The sequence below is a fragment of the Bos indicus genome, chromosome 8 (assembly GCF_029378745.1).
Source record: "Bos indicus isolate NIAB-ARS_2022 breed Sahiwal x Tharparkar chromosome 8, NIAB-ARS_B.indTharparkar_mat_pri_1.0, whole genome shotgun sequence".
NCBI lineage: Eukaryota > Metazoa > Chordata > Mammalia > Artiodactyla > Bovidae > Bos > Bos indicus.
This window is the reverse complement of record NC_091767.1, coordinates 77,178,778-77,192,839: the sequence shown is the minus strand read 5'-3', so window position 1 is coordinate 77,192,839 and position 14,062 is coordinate 77,178,778. Positions and strand designations below refer to the sequence as shown.

The following is a 14,062-nucleotide window of genomic DNA, read 5'->3' as shown; positions in this document are numbered from 1 at the left end:
CCCCCCCAGCCAGTGAGTGCGCGAACGAGAAAGGAGGAGGGCGCTTCAGGCGAAAGCACTGCAGACGCCATTATCCTCTGTTTCTCTGCTGCACCAACCTCGACGTCTTGTCTACTTCCCGCCTATTTGCGGCCTATAGGTAATTTAGAGTTATTGGGGCTTGGGCACTGCGGGTTCGGGCAGGGGTTTGGCCTCCCTAAAGGCTGCGTTGACTTTTTCGAAGTCTGATTTTTCTCAGGCCCTTAGCGGCCTTACAGTCTGAAGGGAGGCGCCGGCGGGGGGCGGGGTTGTCGCCTCCTCCGGCGCCTTGATTGACGCGGCCTTGGGCCAATCGCTTCGCTCTCGCGCCACCGCTGTAGCCGGTGCAGCCAATCGGGCCCGGCGGCGGGGTAGGAGAGTGCGTGGAGGCGGGGGAGGGCAGTGGGGGCCTACGCTTGTTCTCTGTCTAGCTGTGACCGGCTGAGGAGGCGCGGCGGCATAGGGACGGTACCCTTGCCGGGTGAGGAATGGGGCTGGGCGAACGGCGCGTGGGGGTGAGGGCAGGAGAGTACTTTCTCCATTTGAGGGAAGGCGTTTGGGGGCTTGGTGGTGGTTGGCGGGTTCTGGGAGGGAACGTTGCCGGGTTTCCCCTCCCCCCACCTCCGCCATTTCCCTGAGCGTATATCTGCAGTCTGCGTTGTGGTACTAGAGGCTTCGGAGAGTCGCGAGGCTTGTGCCGGTGGGATGAGTTTTGTTCTGTTGGGAACTAGGCCTTGTGTGGGAAGGAGAGGGAGCCGGAGGGCGGTAGAGAATGCCGCCGCTCTCTTTGTGCGGGGCCCGCCGCACTTGGGCGCTGCGGGCCTAGGTCTGGAACGGGCGAGCTGGAAGGGTCGGGGCTGCCTTGGTTGCTTTGTCTCCCGCGGTGGGGGGAGGGCGCGGGGGACGAGGTCTCGGGACCGCGTGGTGGGTGGGGGAGGGGGTCCGCGCTCGGCTCCGCCTAGTAGCACGTAGTCGCCATTACGCGGGCCGCCATTTCCTGTCGGATCGGGCCGAGGAGAGGTGCGGCGCTGGTGCTCTCGCCTCGGGAGCTTTCTCAACTCCTGTTGCTTGGCGGTTGCCGATCCCGGTTTCGGGCGTTGCGGGGAGGAGGGCATGTTTGCCCTTGGCTGGTCGCGCATATACTTAGCGATTTTTTGGGTCTGGCGACTAAAGCACTTGGAGGATATTGGGTTTATCGTTACAAACAGCCTGCTATTTGTCGTCAAACCCCTTTATCTAAATCTTCCGTAGCACCTCAGTATTTGAGTTTGGGGCCAGGTTGGCGTTTCAGTTCCTGGGAAGAGTGGAAGGCGTAAATACTGCCATGACTGTGAGCTGTTTAGCTATTTCTCTCATAACGGGAGCCGCTTGTCGCCTCCTGCCAGTCAGGAGAGGGGAGCTAAAAGGCTGTTCACAGTCCTATTGCCAGTCTGGTAGTGCTGAAATTGTCAGGTTATACCGCTTTTAACGTAATTTGAAATATCCCGCTAGTGATGTTATTGGTGTTCAAGGGTTGTTAGTCGAGTACTACAGGCAGTTTGGGTGTACTCCTGTTTCAGGTTTGCCTGTTTATCGCTCCAGTAGATTGGCCAGGCGGTTGGGTATGGCTTGAATTTGCCTTTATATTTCAAGTAGACTTTTCAAGTCACCGGTGGAAAGAAACCCAGAAGTTTAGAATCCAGATGTAAAAATAATTTCTGCGTCTATTTATAAATGTGTACTTTCGGGAGCATTACTCGAGACTCATTACTCGGGGGCTTAAATGCCTTATGCGTCTGGTTTCTATGTATTTATGTAAAACGTTGTTGTGGTGGAACTTGATCCAAAATTACGGTACTTTTGCTTTTACAGAAAGATTAGATAGGTCTTTTGGATTGTGTTACAGGGCGGTCCTTTGGAAATTTAAGATCCTAAAACAAGTTTTAGAAATGGCTCTTTTTGTTGTGTTCAAATCTGTAGTCATTAGTATTCGGTAATAACCAAAAAAGCAAAACTGATTTGTGTTGGTTTTCGTAGGCTACTACAGCACTAGGGTGTCAGTTGGTCCCGCCCAGAACACTTCAGTTCTGCCCTGGAAGGATATATTTAATAACTGGTACGTTCTGGAAATAGTCATTTCTTTCCCTTGTCTTTAATATTTAGTACGCTGCACAGCCTACTTTGCAAGAAACCAAGTGTACTAGCCTCTTTATTTTTTAACAGATTCGTGTGTCCCTTGAATACAAGAAAATGGAAACTGAACAGCCAGAGGAAACCTTTCCCAACACTGAAACCAATGGCGAATTTGGTGAGAAAACATTTTAACAATTTTTTTGCTTTGTTAATTTCATTATTTTCTCTGAGATCCTTGTTAGTTACTTTTTTGAACTAGAAGTAACTGTCATTTGCGTAGGTGAGGAAACCGATTAAAAGAAAGCCAGTAAATACAAGTTTTTTTCTTGCATTTAGAAATTTCTAATCCTTTGATGTGCTGTCACAATAAATCTCGTGTTTAGAAAATTAAGGGAGTGTATTTTGACTTAAAAGTTGAAGATTGAATGCCTTTTTTTTTTTTTAACAAGCTTTAACAATTCCTTCAAAGGGAGTGGAGTTAAATGTTAAATCTGTAGGTTAAAACTAAAATGTGATTAAAGGTACCCTTTCTTGAAGATCCTGGTGCTCTCTGAAACCTAAACTGTTAATTTTTAGGTAAACGCCCTGCTGAAGATATGGAAGAGGAACAAGCTTTTAAAAGATCTAGAAACACTGATGAGATGGTTGAATTACGCATTCTGCTTCAGAGCAAGGTATAGATTTTATTCTTGAAATTGTTTCTTACTCAAAGTAGAAATTAAGAAAATGTTTGAGCCTTCTGGGAAGCCTTCAGAAGGCTGCAGAATGTAAAATAATTGTGTGGCTCTTTCTAAACAGACTTAGACTTTTTAGGCCATGGTAATTATTTTGCTAATGATTAAAATGAAAGCCCTTAACATGGTGAACTACTACAAGCCTAATTAGGAGATGGGTATGGATGGTCCTTACAGCATTAATGCCTTAAAGATAGTATTTTTTATTTCATTGTGGGTTCATTAGATAACATCCTGATTGGCAGCTTACTTAACTGATAATATAGCTAAAAAATGTGAAAGTATCTACTAGAATTCAAGTTAATTGACTTGCAAAAGGGTATTGTAAATTTGGTGCCAGTGCTTAAGATTTATACTCAGTATATTTCTGGCATTCTGAATATTTCAAAGCTCTGTCTAGGTATTTAGTCCCCGGAACATGTCACATAGACTCTTGGTTTTTGTTTAAACCTTGTGGTTTTAATATCCCCAAATAGATTTCCATCGCTATAACCAAACAAGAGGTTAGATATGGTAGACTTGTGTGGTGTTTGTCTTTTAACTAAAAGGTTAAGAAGACACACTAAGTTTCTTTTTATCTTCTCCAGAATGCTGGGGCAGTGATTGGAAAAGGAGGCAAGAATATTAAGGCTCTCCGTACAGACGTAAGTATTAAAGAGTTTAAACCTACTACACAGGCAGCTTCAGTTTTATGTGTTTTTAGAAATTTAAAGATTTGCATCATAGAAATCATTTAATAGCCTAGATACAAGCCTTTTATAATAATTGAATACATAGATAATTCTAAAGATTTGCCATTCCTAACAAAGCCCAGATTGAGTTGGGGGGTCTATATTAAACCTCCTCACTTTCTGATAACTTTACACCAAATTATTCACTTCAAGCAAGATAACATCTTAATTAGAAATAACAGTATAAAACCCCTTAATTGCACCATTTCCCATGTGTGAATCAAGTACAGTAGTACTGAAAACCGTTGCAGGTGGCTGATTAAACTCCATATTTTTATCCCCCCCCCCCCCCCCCCCCCCCCAGTTTGCCCATCTGTTCTTGAATAGTTTGCACATGGAGCACAAAGAAGTTGAGGTTGCATGATTTAGATATGGGTAAAGAATAGAGTAGGCACTTAATTTTATAACTGGGTGACCGTCTGTCAATGCTGATAATTTGTGTCTTCATATTTTATAGTGGGTTGACTCTTGTGATTAGACACATTAAATGTTGGTATCACCAGAAGTGAGCATATTTATAGGACTTGGCTACACCAAATTTCTTAATTTTTTTTCTCATGTTACACACTCTTTTGATGTTTCCTTGCTGAAGTTGAGGCAAATAAGAACTTTGTGTTGAAAACTTATTTGATAGTATTTCATTTCTCTCTTGGTCGCAGATCTTTGTATGTTCCTCTTGATTACTGTAAACTGAACTTAAAAATTTAAATTTTACAAACTTGCCTGTTAGGATCTAGGAATGCATTTTAAACCTCCAGGAAACCAAATCAGTCATTGAAGTTAGGATTTTTGGTGGTGTGGGAATTTTTGTCTTTTATAAACCTCTTTCCTCTTAATCCAGATGTTATATATAATTATCTGGGTTAATAATTTCCCCATTTCCTCGAGAATTCAAGTCATGACAGGTTTTGTGTCTACCCTCATGAGCCAGCCTGCTACTGAAACATCGTTTGTTTTTTAAAAGTACCATCATTAAAGGTCCTTAAATGTTAAGCCACAGTCAGATATAGAGAAGTCCATTATTGTGTTAGTCTTCAGAACAACTTAAGCTTGTTTCATTAATTGAGAGTATGAGTATAGTTTGTATTAAATTAAAATTTATTGCTTTTCCCCCTTTTCCCTCTCCTTGTTTTTTTGGCCATATATCTCCGTTGCCCATGTACTGGATCGACTTACCCCTGCGTTGCCCACCATGACGTTGGCCCATCCGCCCCTGAACGCCCATGTGAAAACCCTGGTTGGCTATGCCCAAAAATGTGCTCGTTGCCAAACGGGTACCATACTTGACAACTTCTGATTGAATGCCCATGCCCAATGCCAACATCCACGAACGCCAATGACCAATGCAGTACAATGCCAGTGTTTCAGTCCCAGACAGCAGTGGCCCCGAGCGGTATGTCCCAACAGTTTATGCCTCACTGCCTGATTAGAAAGAGAGAAATGTATTTTATTACCTGCCTTTTATATAATTAAATAGTATCCCCTTTAGACGGTGTATTGTTTTTCAAGTTTCTGTCTTATTTTCCCCATTAAGTCTTTTTGTCACTGAACTTTTACCGTGAGTTGCCCACCCAAACGATCCACTAATTTTATTTCAATGGAAGGAGCACAGCTTCAAGTGTTGCATATTTGCTGCATTGTAAATCAAATTGTTACCGAAACAGTCTCTCGCTCTGTCTTTGTGGCCCACCTTGCTTCCCAACATTGCCTGTTCATAATTTTTTCTGATGAAATGCTAACTCTGGTTCACTTTCCTTCACTTCTCATTTGTGTTGTCTTTGTTTTTGTCTCGCATTTGTATTTGTTTTCTTGCAGAGCCCATTAGTGATCTAATTTCTAACTGGTATCCATAACCTTACTCCAAATACAGTGTTTACCACTTGCATATTCCCCTACTTTGCCTGAGAGAAGGTGTGCCAGTTTTTCCAATGTAACAGCGAGGGTATCCTTAATTAACTTAGTGGTGGCGGGGAACATAAATATTCAACTCTGCTTCAGTTCTGGTCAATTTATTGCCCACTTAATCTGAGCCCTTCCAAGAGCCCATTCTCTCTGTCTCTCTGCAAGTCTCCTAATATTGTTACCATGTTTGTATTGGGCATAAAACAAAATGCATGTGAAAAATGTATAAATAGGCTACTTTAAATGGGGACTATTAAATAATTGTATGTTCATCTCTGTAAAAATTTGACTACTGGTGATGACCACAAAACTCATTTTTCTTTTCCACCTTTTTTTGTACTATCTGGTATTTGTGGTGTTTGACAGCATATTGAGTATCAGTGCTGATATTGAAACGATTGGAGAAATTCTGAAGAAAATCATCCCTACCTTGGAAGAGGTAGGCTCATTTTTTAAATGTATTTCGCAATGGAGGGGGTGCTTAATATATTTAATGGGGCAAAATGGGGGAGGTGGAAAGACACTGGACATAATAGTTTTTTAGCAGCAATGTGTTACACTCTGCTGCTTTAAGTGCAGGATTCTTTTACATCCCACATTACTTGTTTAAAAATGTAGTCTAGCCATTCTGGAGTAGATAGGAAGTACCTGTGGTTGTGCACATTCATGGAGTTTAGCATGTATATTATGGGCTTTAATTTTTAGAAGAGGTTTTGAGTTAGACTACTGACTGTGAGACTATGTTGGAAAGGACTATGTTTGATCTAGTTTGAGTATTTTTAAATTCTGTGTAATCTTGTTTGCTAGATATACAGAGAAAAGCATTGTATGTTGATTGTTAGTGTAGATAAGCAATTTCTTGTTATTTAATGATAGTTGTGAAATATGTTGTAGTAGCTTTACCAATATATGCGACAATAGCCTGATCACACTAGACACTTAACCTATTACTCTTATTTTTCTACTTTCAGGGCCTGCAGTTGCCATCACCCACTGCAACCAGCCAGCTCCCGCTCGAATCTGATGCTGTGGAATGCTTAAATGTATGTCATAGTGCCATTGAACCCCACTGAAGTATGGAGCCTGGCCCATAGGATCGATTTTATTTTCAACATAGTGTACTTTTCCCGTCTCTATAGAAAAAGGCTTAAAAAGATGATAAATGAATGGTCTTACAACTCACTGTTGACCCTGCTCCATGCTGCAGTGGGAATTAACTACATTTGCAAAGTGCTTTGCAGTCATTTTTATTATGGTGTTATTTGAATGTTAATAATAATTTTGTGGTAACAGCGACATGCTAAATGGCTGCAGTGTGGGTATGGTGTTGCAGGACCTGAAAATAAAATAGTTTTTTAAGGTGGTGCAGAATGTCCTTTTTGGGCCTGGCTATTGAGGATAATAGCACATAACTGGTAAAGTTATTGAAATATAAATTCAGGTTGCTCACTGCAACAGTATATTGGTATGCTTATAGCAGATAAGTGTGTATTCGGGAATCTATGATTTGGAACTGAAATTCTGTAACTCCCTCCACAGTACCAACACTATAAAGGAAGCGACTTTGACTGCGAGTTGAGACTGTTGATTCATCAGAGTCTGGCAGGAGGAATTATTGGAGTCAAAGGTGCTAAAATCAAAGAACTTCGAGAGGTAAAGCCAGTGTTTTTTTTTCTTCTGCTGAATTATTGGAAAATAGTTGTTTATAAGGATTTGGTAGGCTTTTCTCATTCCCTCTTTTGAGTTTCCTCCCCCTAAGATTACGTAGTTTGCTAATTAAGATATAGTAGAATGGCTTGGCCATACTAGACAAGTTATTTGCCAAAAGTGTATTGCAAAGCCCAACCCTTACTAACAAGGTTTTACATTGGGGGGAAATTTTACTAAAATATACATTAAATCTGTCTAAGCCTAGAACTTTTTTTTTCTTTAGTGCATTTCCTTTTTTTTCTGATTGATTAATGCTGCTTATTTTGTAAACCTATTGCAGAACACTCAGACAACAATCAAGCTTTTCCAGGAATGTTGTCCTCAATCTACTGACAGAGTCGTTCTTATCGGAGGAAAACCTGATAGGGTTGTAGAGTGCATAAAGATCATCCTTGATCTTATATCAGAGGTACCTTCAGAACACTTCTATTTACATTTAATTTCACAAAACAGATTTCTTATTCAAAAGTAATTTCAGAAGGCAAAGACAAAGTACCTTTCCCTAACAATTTCTGTCACTCTGCTTTCCCATCAATTTAATTTAGAAATACTTTGGGAGAATCTGTACTGTTGTCTTTGATTGTTGGTGAGGTTTTTTTAAATAACTTTTGATCATTCAAATGAAGTTTTTATGGTTCCTCTATAGTACTAGATGGTGATCCCCAATCCCCATTGTGAAATTGAAAGGAATTTGTGGTCTGTTAACGCCAAGGGTAAAATTAAACTGTTGCCTCACGAGCAGTAAAACTCCCAATTTTTTTAATTTCAAACTCCTGTCCCTATCCTTAACCACAAGTATCTCCCAAGAGAAATACAAAGTGCCTGAAGTTTTCTGTTAAAAGAATTACTACTGTGAACTAAGGTTTTTTTCCTCAATCTATAAAGTTGCTGTGTTTTTCTTTCAGTCTCCCATCAAAGGACGTGCTCAGCCTTATGATCCCAATTTTTATGATGAAACCTATGATTATGGTGGTTTTACAATGATGTTTGATGACCGCCGTGGACGTCCTGTGGGATTTCCCATGCGGGGAAGAGGTGGTTTTGACAGAATGCCGCCTGGTCGGGGTGGGCGTCCCATGCCTCCCTCCAGAAGAGATTATGATGATATGAGCCCTCGTCGAGGACCTCCTCCACCCCCTCCCGGACGAGGTGGCCGGGGAGGTAGTAGAGCTCGGAATCTTCCTCTTCCACCACCACCACCACCTAGAGGAGGGTAAGTTTCTTTCATCCACACATTAACATACAAGAAGCAGCACTTCACAGATAGAAGGGGGTAGGTTTTCATTTCAAATACTTCAAACACGTGACCAGCTGAGATTACAATTACTATGCTTGCAGAGATCTAATGGCCTATGACAGAAGAGGAAGACCTGGAGACCGTTATGATGGCATGGTAAGAACTTTGATACTACTTCATTAATGTATTTATGAGAGCTAAAGGGTTTAAAAGTTAGCTAACATTTTATTGAACGTGTTAACTGAAGAACTTGTCTTACAAATATACTCTGTTAGTCACTTAAATCATTGTTTCTGTTTGTCTGCTGGGATATTATGACTTGTTCCACTCTTTGTTTGCCCCTAAAATACATGATTACTGCAGACTTTTATGTAGAGTCATGAAGTAGAAATTGATGTATAAAAATGGTGGCTCTGACAAATACCATGCAAGTTTATGTTAATAGTTTTCTCTCTCTCAACACAGGTTGGTTTCAGTGCTGATGAAACCTGGGACTCTGCAATAGATACATGGAGCCCATCAGAGTGGCAGATGGCTTATGAACCACAGGTTGAGTATCACGGGTGTTTATGTTAATAATCTTAAAGTGCTTATTTACTCACCAATTAAATATTTTATTTCCCCCATCAACATTTTTGTTTCTTGGAACGCTGTGTACCTGAATGGTTTCTTCCCCTGAAGATTGTTTTCTGAAATTGGCTTACTAGGGAATATATGGGAGGGCTTTGGTTACTTATAATAACTGGGGGTTTTTTAGAAATGTGTTTAATTACCTAAAGTTTGGAAGGCAAAGTAATTTTCTGTTTTTGTCTGTTCTGTTTTTAGGGTGGCTCTGGATATGGTAAGTTTTCTTCTTTCTGAAATCAAACATTATTTCATGCTTTGTATATGAACTTAATACTCATTATTTAAATCAGATTATTCCTATGCAGGGGGTCGTGGCTCATATGGTGATCTTGGTGGACCTATTATTACTACACAAGTAACTATTCCCAAAGATGTAAGTATTTTTAATATTATAAAAGACATTTTCTGAGTCATTTTTATGAGTTTTCTGACTTAACAAAGGTTTTAACAAAAGTATTCCCTTTAAGGATTAAAATTGTGTTTCAAGGACTTCAGTGAAGTGTTCTCCAGTTTAAGCCTTGTCAAACAGTGTTCAGTGCTATTAAAAGCAATTATCAGGGGTTTGAGCCCCTGGTTCATTTATTAAAGCAAATGTCAGTTGGTAGTATAAATAGGTTGTAATTCAAACTGACTGGTTGGAGGGCATTAAATTAACAGTATAGTCAATAAGTTGTACAAGAGTGTTCTTGATGGTCACTGAACATACAGGGTAGGGTTTTTGTTTTTGTTTTAAGTATATCATAAACACTTGCTTTTAAAAATCTTTGCAGTTGGCTGGATCTATTATTGGCAAAGGTGGTCAGCGGATTAAACAAATCCGTCATGAGTCAGGAGCTTCGATCAAAATTGATGAGCCTTTAGAAGGATCCGAAGATCGGATCATTACCATTACGGGAACACAGGACCAGATACAGAATGCACAGTATTTGCTGCAGAACAGGTCAGTTTGTTTAGCTTTATGTTATTAGCCTACACATACTAAAACCTTAAAAAGCTTCTCTTTCTCAGCTGATTTTTCTTTTAGAAGCCATGGTGTCTCAAGCTTTTGGGGACCTAACTTCTAAACATTCTAATAGCTTTGCTTTAATTTTCTTCTGCCTTCTTGCTAAAACACGAAGACATTCGATACTAATCTTACTGGAAGAAGCCTTAACCAAGCAAACTTCTCATTTTTCTGGTGAAAACTGCTGCCAAAACCACTTGTTACAAATTATACAGAGCCTGTAGAAAATGTAGAAGATTCAGTGGATGTTGGTCTAGTTCTGTGTGGAAGACTAGTGATTTTGTTGTTTTTAGATAACTGAATCGACAACAAATCACAGTCTGCCATATGGCACAGGCCATGCCTCTACAGGACAAATGATTGGTGCTGTAAAATGCAGCAATTCACACCTTAACTGGCATTTCTTTGTCTTTTCTACCATATATTAACAATTCTGCTCTACTAATGTCTGATTTACTATTAATCTTTTTTCTTGGACTTTACATTGCTCTAATTTGTAATTACTAATGTTTTAGTTCTTATCTCTAATTGTGTAATGGACATGTTTATCATTTTAATTTAGCATTGAAATTGTCTTAATGTTGATTAAGATTGATTAAGATGTTACGAACAAAAATTCTAATTCGTACTTTTTTTTCTTTTCTTTTATAGTGTGAAGCAGTATGCAGATGTTGAAGGATTCTAATGCAAGATATTTTTTCTTTTTTATAGTGTGAAGCAGTATTCTGGAAAGTTTTTCTAAGACTAGTGAAGAACTGAAGGAGTCCTGCATCTTTTTTTTTTTATCTGCTTCTGTTTAAAAAGCCAACATTCCTCTGCTTCATAGGTGTTCTGCATTTGAGGTGTAGTGAAATCTTTGCTGTTCACCAGATGTAATGTTTTAGTTCCTTACAAACAGGGTGGGGGTGGGGGAGGGTGTGCAAAAACTAACATTGAAATTTTGAAACAGCAGCAGAGTGAGTGAATTTTAATTTTTGTTCATTGTTGGTGGTTTAAAGAAGTCCCCCCATGTAATTATTGTGAACACTTTGCTTTGTGGTCACTGTAACATTTGGGGTGGTGGGACAGGGAGGAAAAGTAACAGTAGTCCATATGTCCCTGGCATCTATTCAGAGCAGTGTGCAGAATGTAATGCTCTTTTGTAAGAAACGTTTTATGATTTTTAAAATAAATTTAGTGAACCTATTTTTGGTGGTCATTTTTTTTAAGATGGTCATTTTTCAAATGGCTGAATTCCCTCCAACCTACCCCCAAACGGAACACTAAGTTTAATTTTCAGTCCTCTGTTGGATATAAATAAATGGCATCTCTTCTTGGACTTAGGCAAAATATCTTGACAATACTCAGTTCTGGTGATTCTTAATGATTTGAAGTCCATTGCTTGGGAGGAAATTCCACCACACATTCATGCTTATAATAAGCTGGGGATTTTTGTTTGTTTTTGCAAATGCTTGCCCCTACTTTGCAACGATTTTCTGTTCGTAATTCTGAAGAACCAAGGTGGGGAGCAACACAACTGATGGAATAGTGGTATAAGTTTATACCAGAAGCTTAATGACAAGTTTTATCAATCAGAATAATACTTGGTTATGGAAGTGACTGATGCTAAATAAATTCTGAGTATTTTTTATTAGATAATTTCTCACATATAGACTTAAACTGTCAGCTTGGTAGTGTCTATTAGTTAAACTTTGTAAAATATATATATATTCTTGTTTTTCCATTGTATGCAAATTGAAAGAAAAAGATGTACCATTTCTCTGTTGTATGTTGGATTATGTAGGAAATGTTTGTGAACAATTCAAAAAAAAAGATGAAAAAAATTCCTGTGGATGTTTTGTGTAGTATCTCTTGGCATTTGTATTAATAGTTAAAGTTCACTTCCAAATAAAACTCCCATAATGCTAGATTTGATGTGTGCCCAATTTTGAACAAGGGTTGATTGACACCTGTAAAATTTGTTAAAACGTTCCTCTTCTAAGGAAATACAATAATCTTAAATTATGTATTTTTTGTGTGAAGTGTTTTTCTAGCATTTATAAATCAGATTTCATGGGGGTGGTAAATTGAAAACTTCCAAAGAGGAGTTGAACATAGAGCTGAGTCATACCAATTTTACAAGTCTTCCTGTTCTCATATTACCTGTGATATGCTTGCAGATTCTTAGGTTTCTATCTTTAAAATAGCTCTGGTTTGTTGGGAGAATTTTTTTCCCCCCCTGGTTCTTGGCTCATAAGTCACGTGCTACCGGTTAACTTTGAATTTGTCTAGAAAGCCTGAGAACGTGGAAAATAATTCATGGATGCAATTCTAAGTTTCAAGAAAACATGTATGATAGGCTGAAGTGAGCAGAATTTTCTGAAATGTGTGAGCAGTACACGTGAAGGTGTTTAATGTTTTAGTGATAGCCCTCTTAGTTCAAGGAGGCGGGGGTGGGGGTGTGGTGCAGTGAGTGTTCTTTTGATAAGTGACAGTGGTATCACAACATAATGCTACCTGTGACGAGGTTTCCTCAAAGATGATATTAGTCTGAATTGCCACCTGGGTGTTGGTTAGCTTTCTGCTTCTGTATTTTAAGCATGAGTAAGCTTGGGTTGCTGAGGGTAGTGTAACCTATTCATGTTGAAATGAGACCTTCCTCTGGAGAAAGATTATCAGTAATGATATTTTAGTCAAATTGTAATTCTATTGGAGGAAAGTATCCCTGGAGAGAATACAGGCTTTCAAAGTTTTCACTTGTCATTCAGAAATTAATTATATAAATAGACCGATGAAAGTGTTCCTGTTTTTGCCTTTGAAAAATCAGACTTTGAACACAACCTACTAAAAAATAGGTTGAAAGATATCTTGAGGGTAAATCTGGGATACAACTTCAGGGGGAGAGACCTTTGTCATTTCCATTCTTAACCACTAAATAGTGTTTGAACATAAGCTGGCAGTTCTGAGAAAATTTTCAAGCTTGAAAGGCACTGAATGAAATGGAACATGAAACCAGTTGTATAGGCTGATTGAACTTTTAAAACTGAAGTAGTTTCAAAAGTGGTTTTGGCTTAATTTTGTAAATTATCAATATGCTAACAACAATGTTGTAAACCAGATTGCACCAAAATTTTTTCAGAAGTGAGAAAAGGAATTTAAAAATTTTACCTGCTATTCAAATGTTAATAGTTTGCAGAGTCTATCTTTGCACAGTACTTTAAATATTTTTGAATGAACCAGCAGTTACTCTTGTCTAACCACTGGAATACACAGAATCTCTTAGGAAAATCAAGTTTTTCTCTTAACCCTATCAATGATTGTCTTAAAATGTAAAACACCTTATATTGTTGGTACTCTGAAGGGAATTGCTGTTCCACATAAAAGGAAATTCAGTCTTGATGTGTTGAGTGTAAATTAAAGTAGCCTTAAATGCTGTATTTTATTTATCAAAGTTTGCCCATTGTTAGCAAATTTGAAGTGAAACTTATGACTTTTTTTTTTGGGGGGGGGGGCGCTCTGCCACACACTGCAGGATCGTAGTTCCCAACAAGGTATCTGAACTCCACACCCCCTGCAGTGAAAGCCCAGAGTGGTGTTAACCACTGGACTGCCAAGAAAGTTCCAGCCTAACTTGTTACGGAGGCAATGAACCCTTAGGAAGCAATACTGCAATGTCAAACTATTCTAGGACCACCATCAAAATCAACAGTGCTTGTTAAACGTGAGAATTTTGGGTCACAATAGAGCTCTACTGAACCACCTGTTCTATAGAGAGGTGCCAGGAATCTGCATAACAAGTTCAAGTGAACCATAAATTTCTATCATTTTACTAATATATCAAGTATTTAATTCCTGAGGTGTACATTGTAGCTCCTGAAGAGGCAGTGGTTAGCAAAGCTATTTTGGAGAGACCAATAATTAAACCAGTAAACATGGAGCAAGAAGGTTCATTGTATAGTATGTGTTTAAGAGGCAGAAACCAACATCTGTTCATGCACATGAATGTATA

The 14,062-nt window shown here is 39.1% G+C and overlaps 1 protein-coding gene across 7 annotated transcripts; it reads left to right on the top strand.

Moving 5' to 3' along the window:
- The first annotated feature begins 1 nt into the window (after position 1).
- Positions 2-11,259, top strand: HNRNPK (heterogeneous nuclear ribonucleoprotein K). 7 transcript variants are annotated; one of them, XM_019966489.2, is made up of 17 exons: positions 7-139; positions 2,035-2,113; positions 2,221-2,305; positions 2,707-2,804; positions 3,452-3,508; positions 4,945-4,988; positions 5,864-5,936; positions 6,469-6,540; positions 7,037-7,150; positions 7,488-7,616; positions 8,113-8,420; positions 8,546-8,600; positions 8,910-8,993; positions 9,270-9,285; positions 9,362-9,444; positions 9,842-10,011; positions 10,786-11,259. In XM_019966489.2, exons 3-17 carry the CDS (start codon positions 2,248-2,250, stop codon positions 10,814-10,816), a joined length of 1,392 nt encoding a protein of 463 aa, XP_019822048.1. In that variant the 5' UTR covers positions 7-139; positions 2,035-2,113; positions 2,221-2,247; the 3' UTR covers positions 10,817-11,259. The 7 variants fall into 7 exon arrangements, with proteins under 7 accessions (XP_019822046.1, XP_019822048.1, XP_019822044.1 ...); XM_019966485.2 differs by having other exon boundaries at positions 10,726-11,259; XM_019966486.2 differs by lacking the exon at positions 7-139 and adding an exon at positions 392-499 and having other exon boundaries at positions 10,726-11,259.
- Positions 11,260-14,062: the final 2,803 nt, after the last annotated feature.

Coding starts and splice junctions, on each gene's coding strand:
- HNRNPK (XM_019966487.2), top strand. CDS start 2,248: ATGGAAACTGAACAGCCAGAGGAAACCTTTCCCAACACTGAAACCAAT. Junction 5,937..6,468: donor TCATCCCTACCTTGGAAGAG/GTAGGCTCATTT, acceptor TTCTACTTTCAG/GGCCTGCAGTTGCCATCACC. Junction 7,617..8,112: donor TCCTTGATCTTATATCAGAG/GTACCTTCAGAA, acceptor TTTTTCTTTCAG/TCTCCCATCAAAGGACGTGC.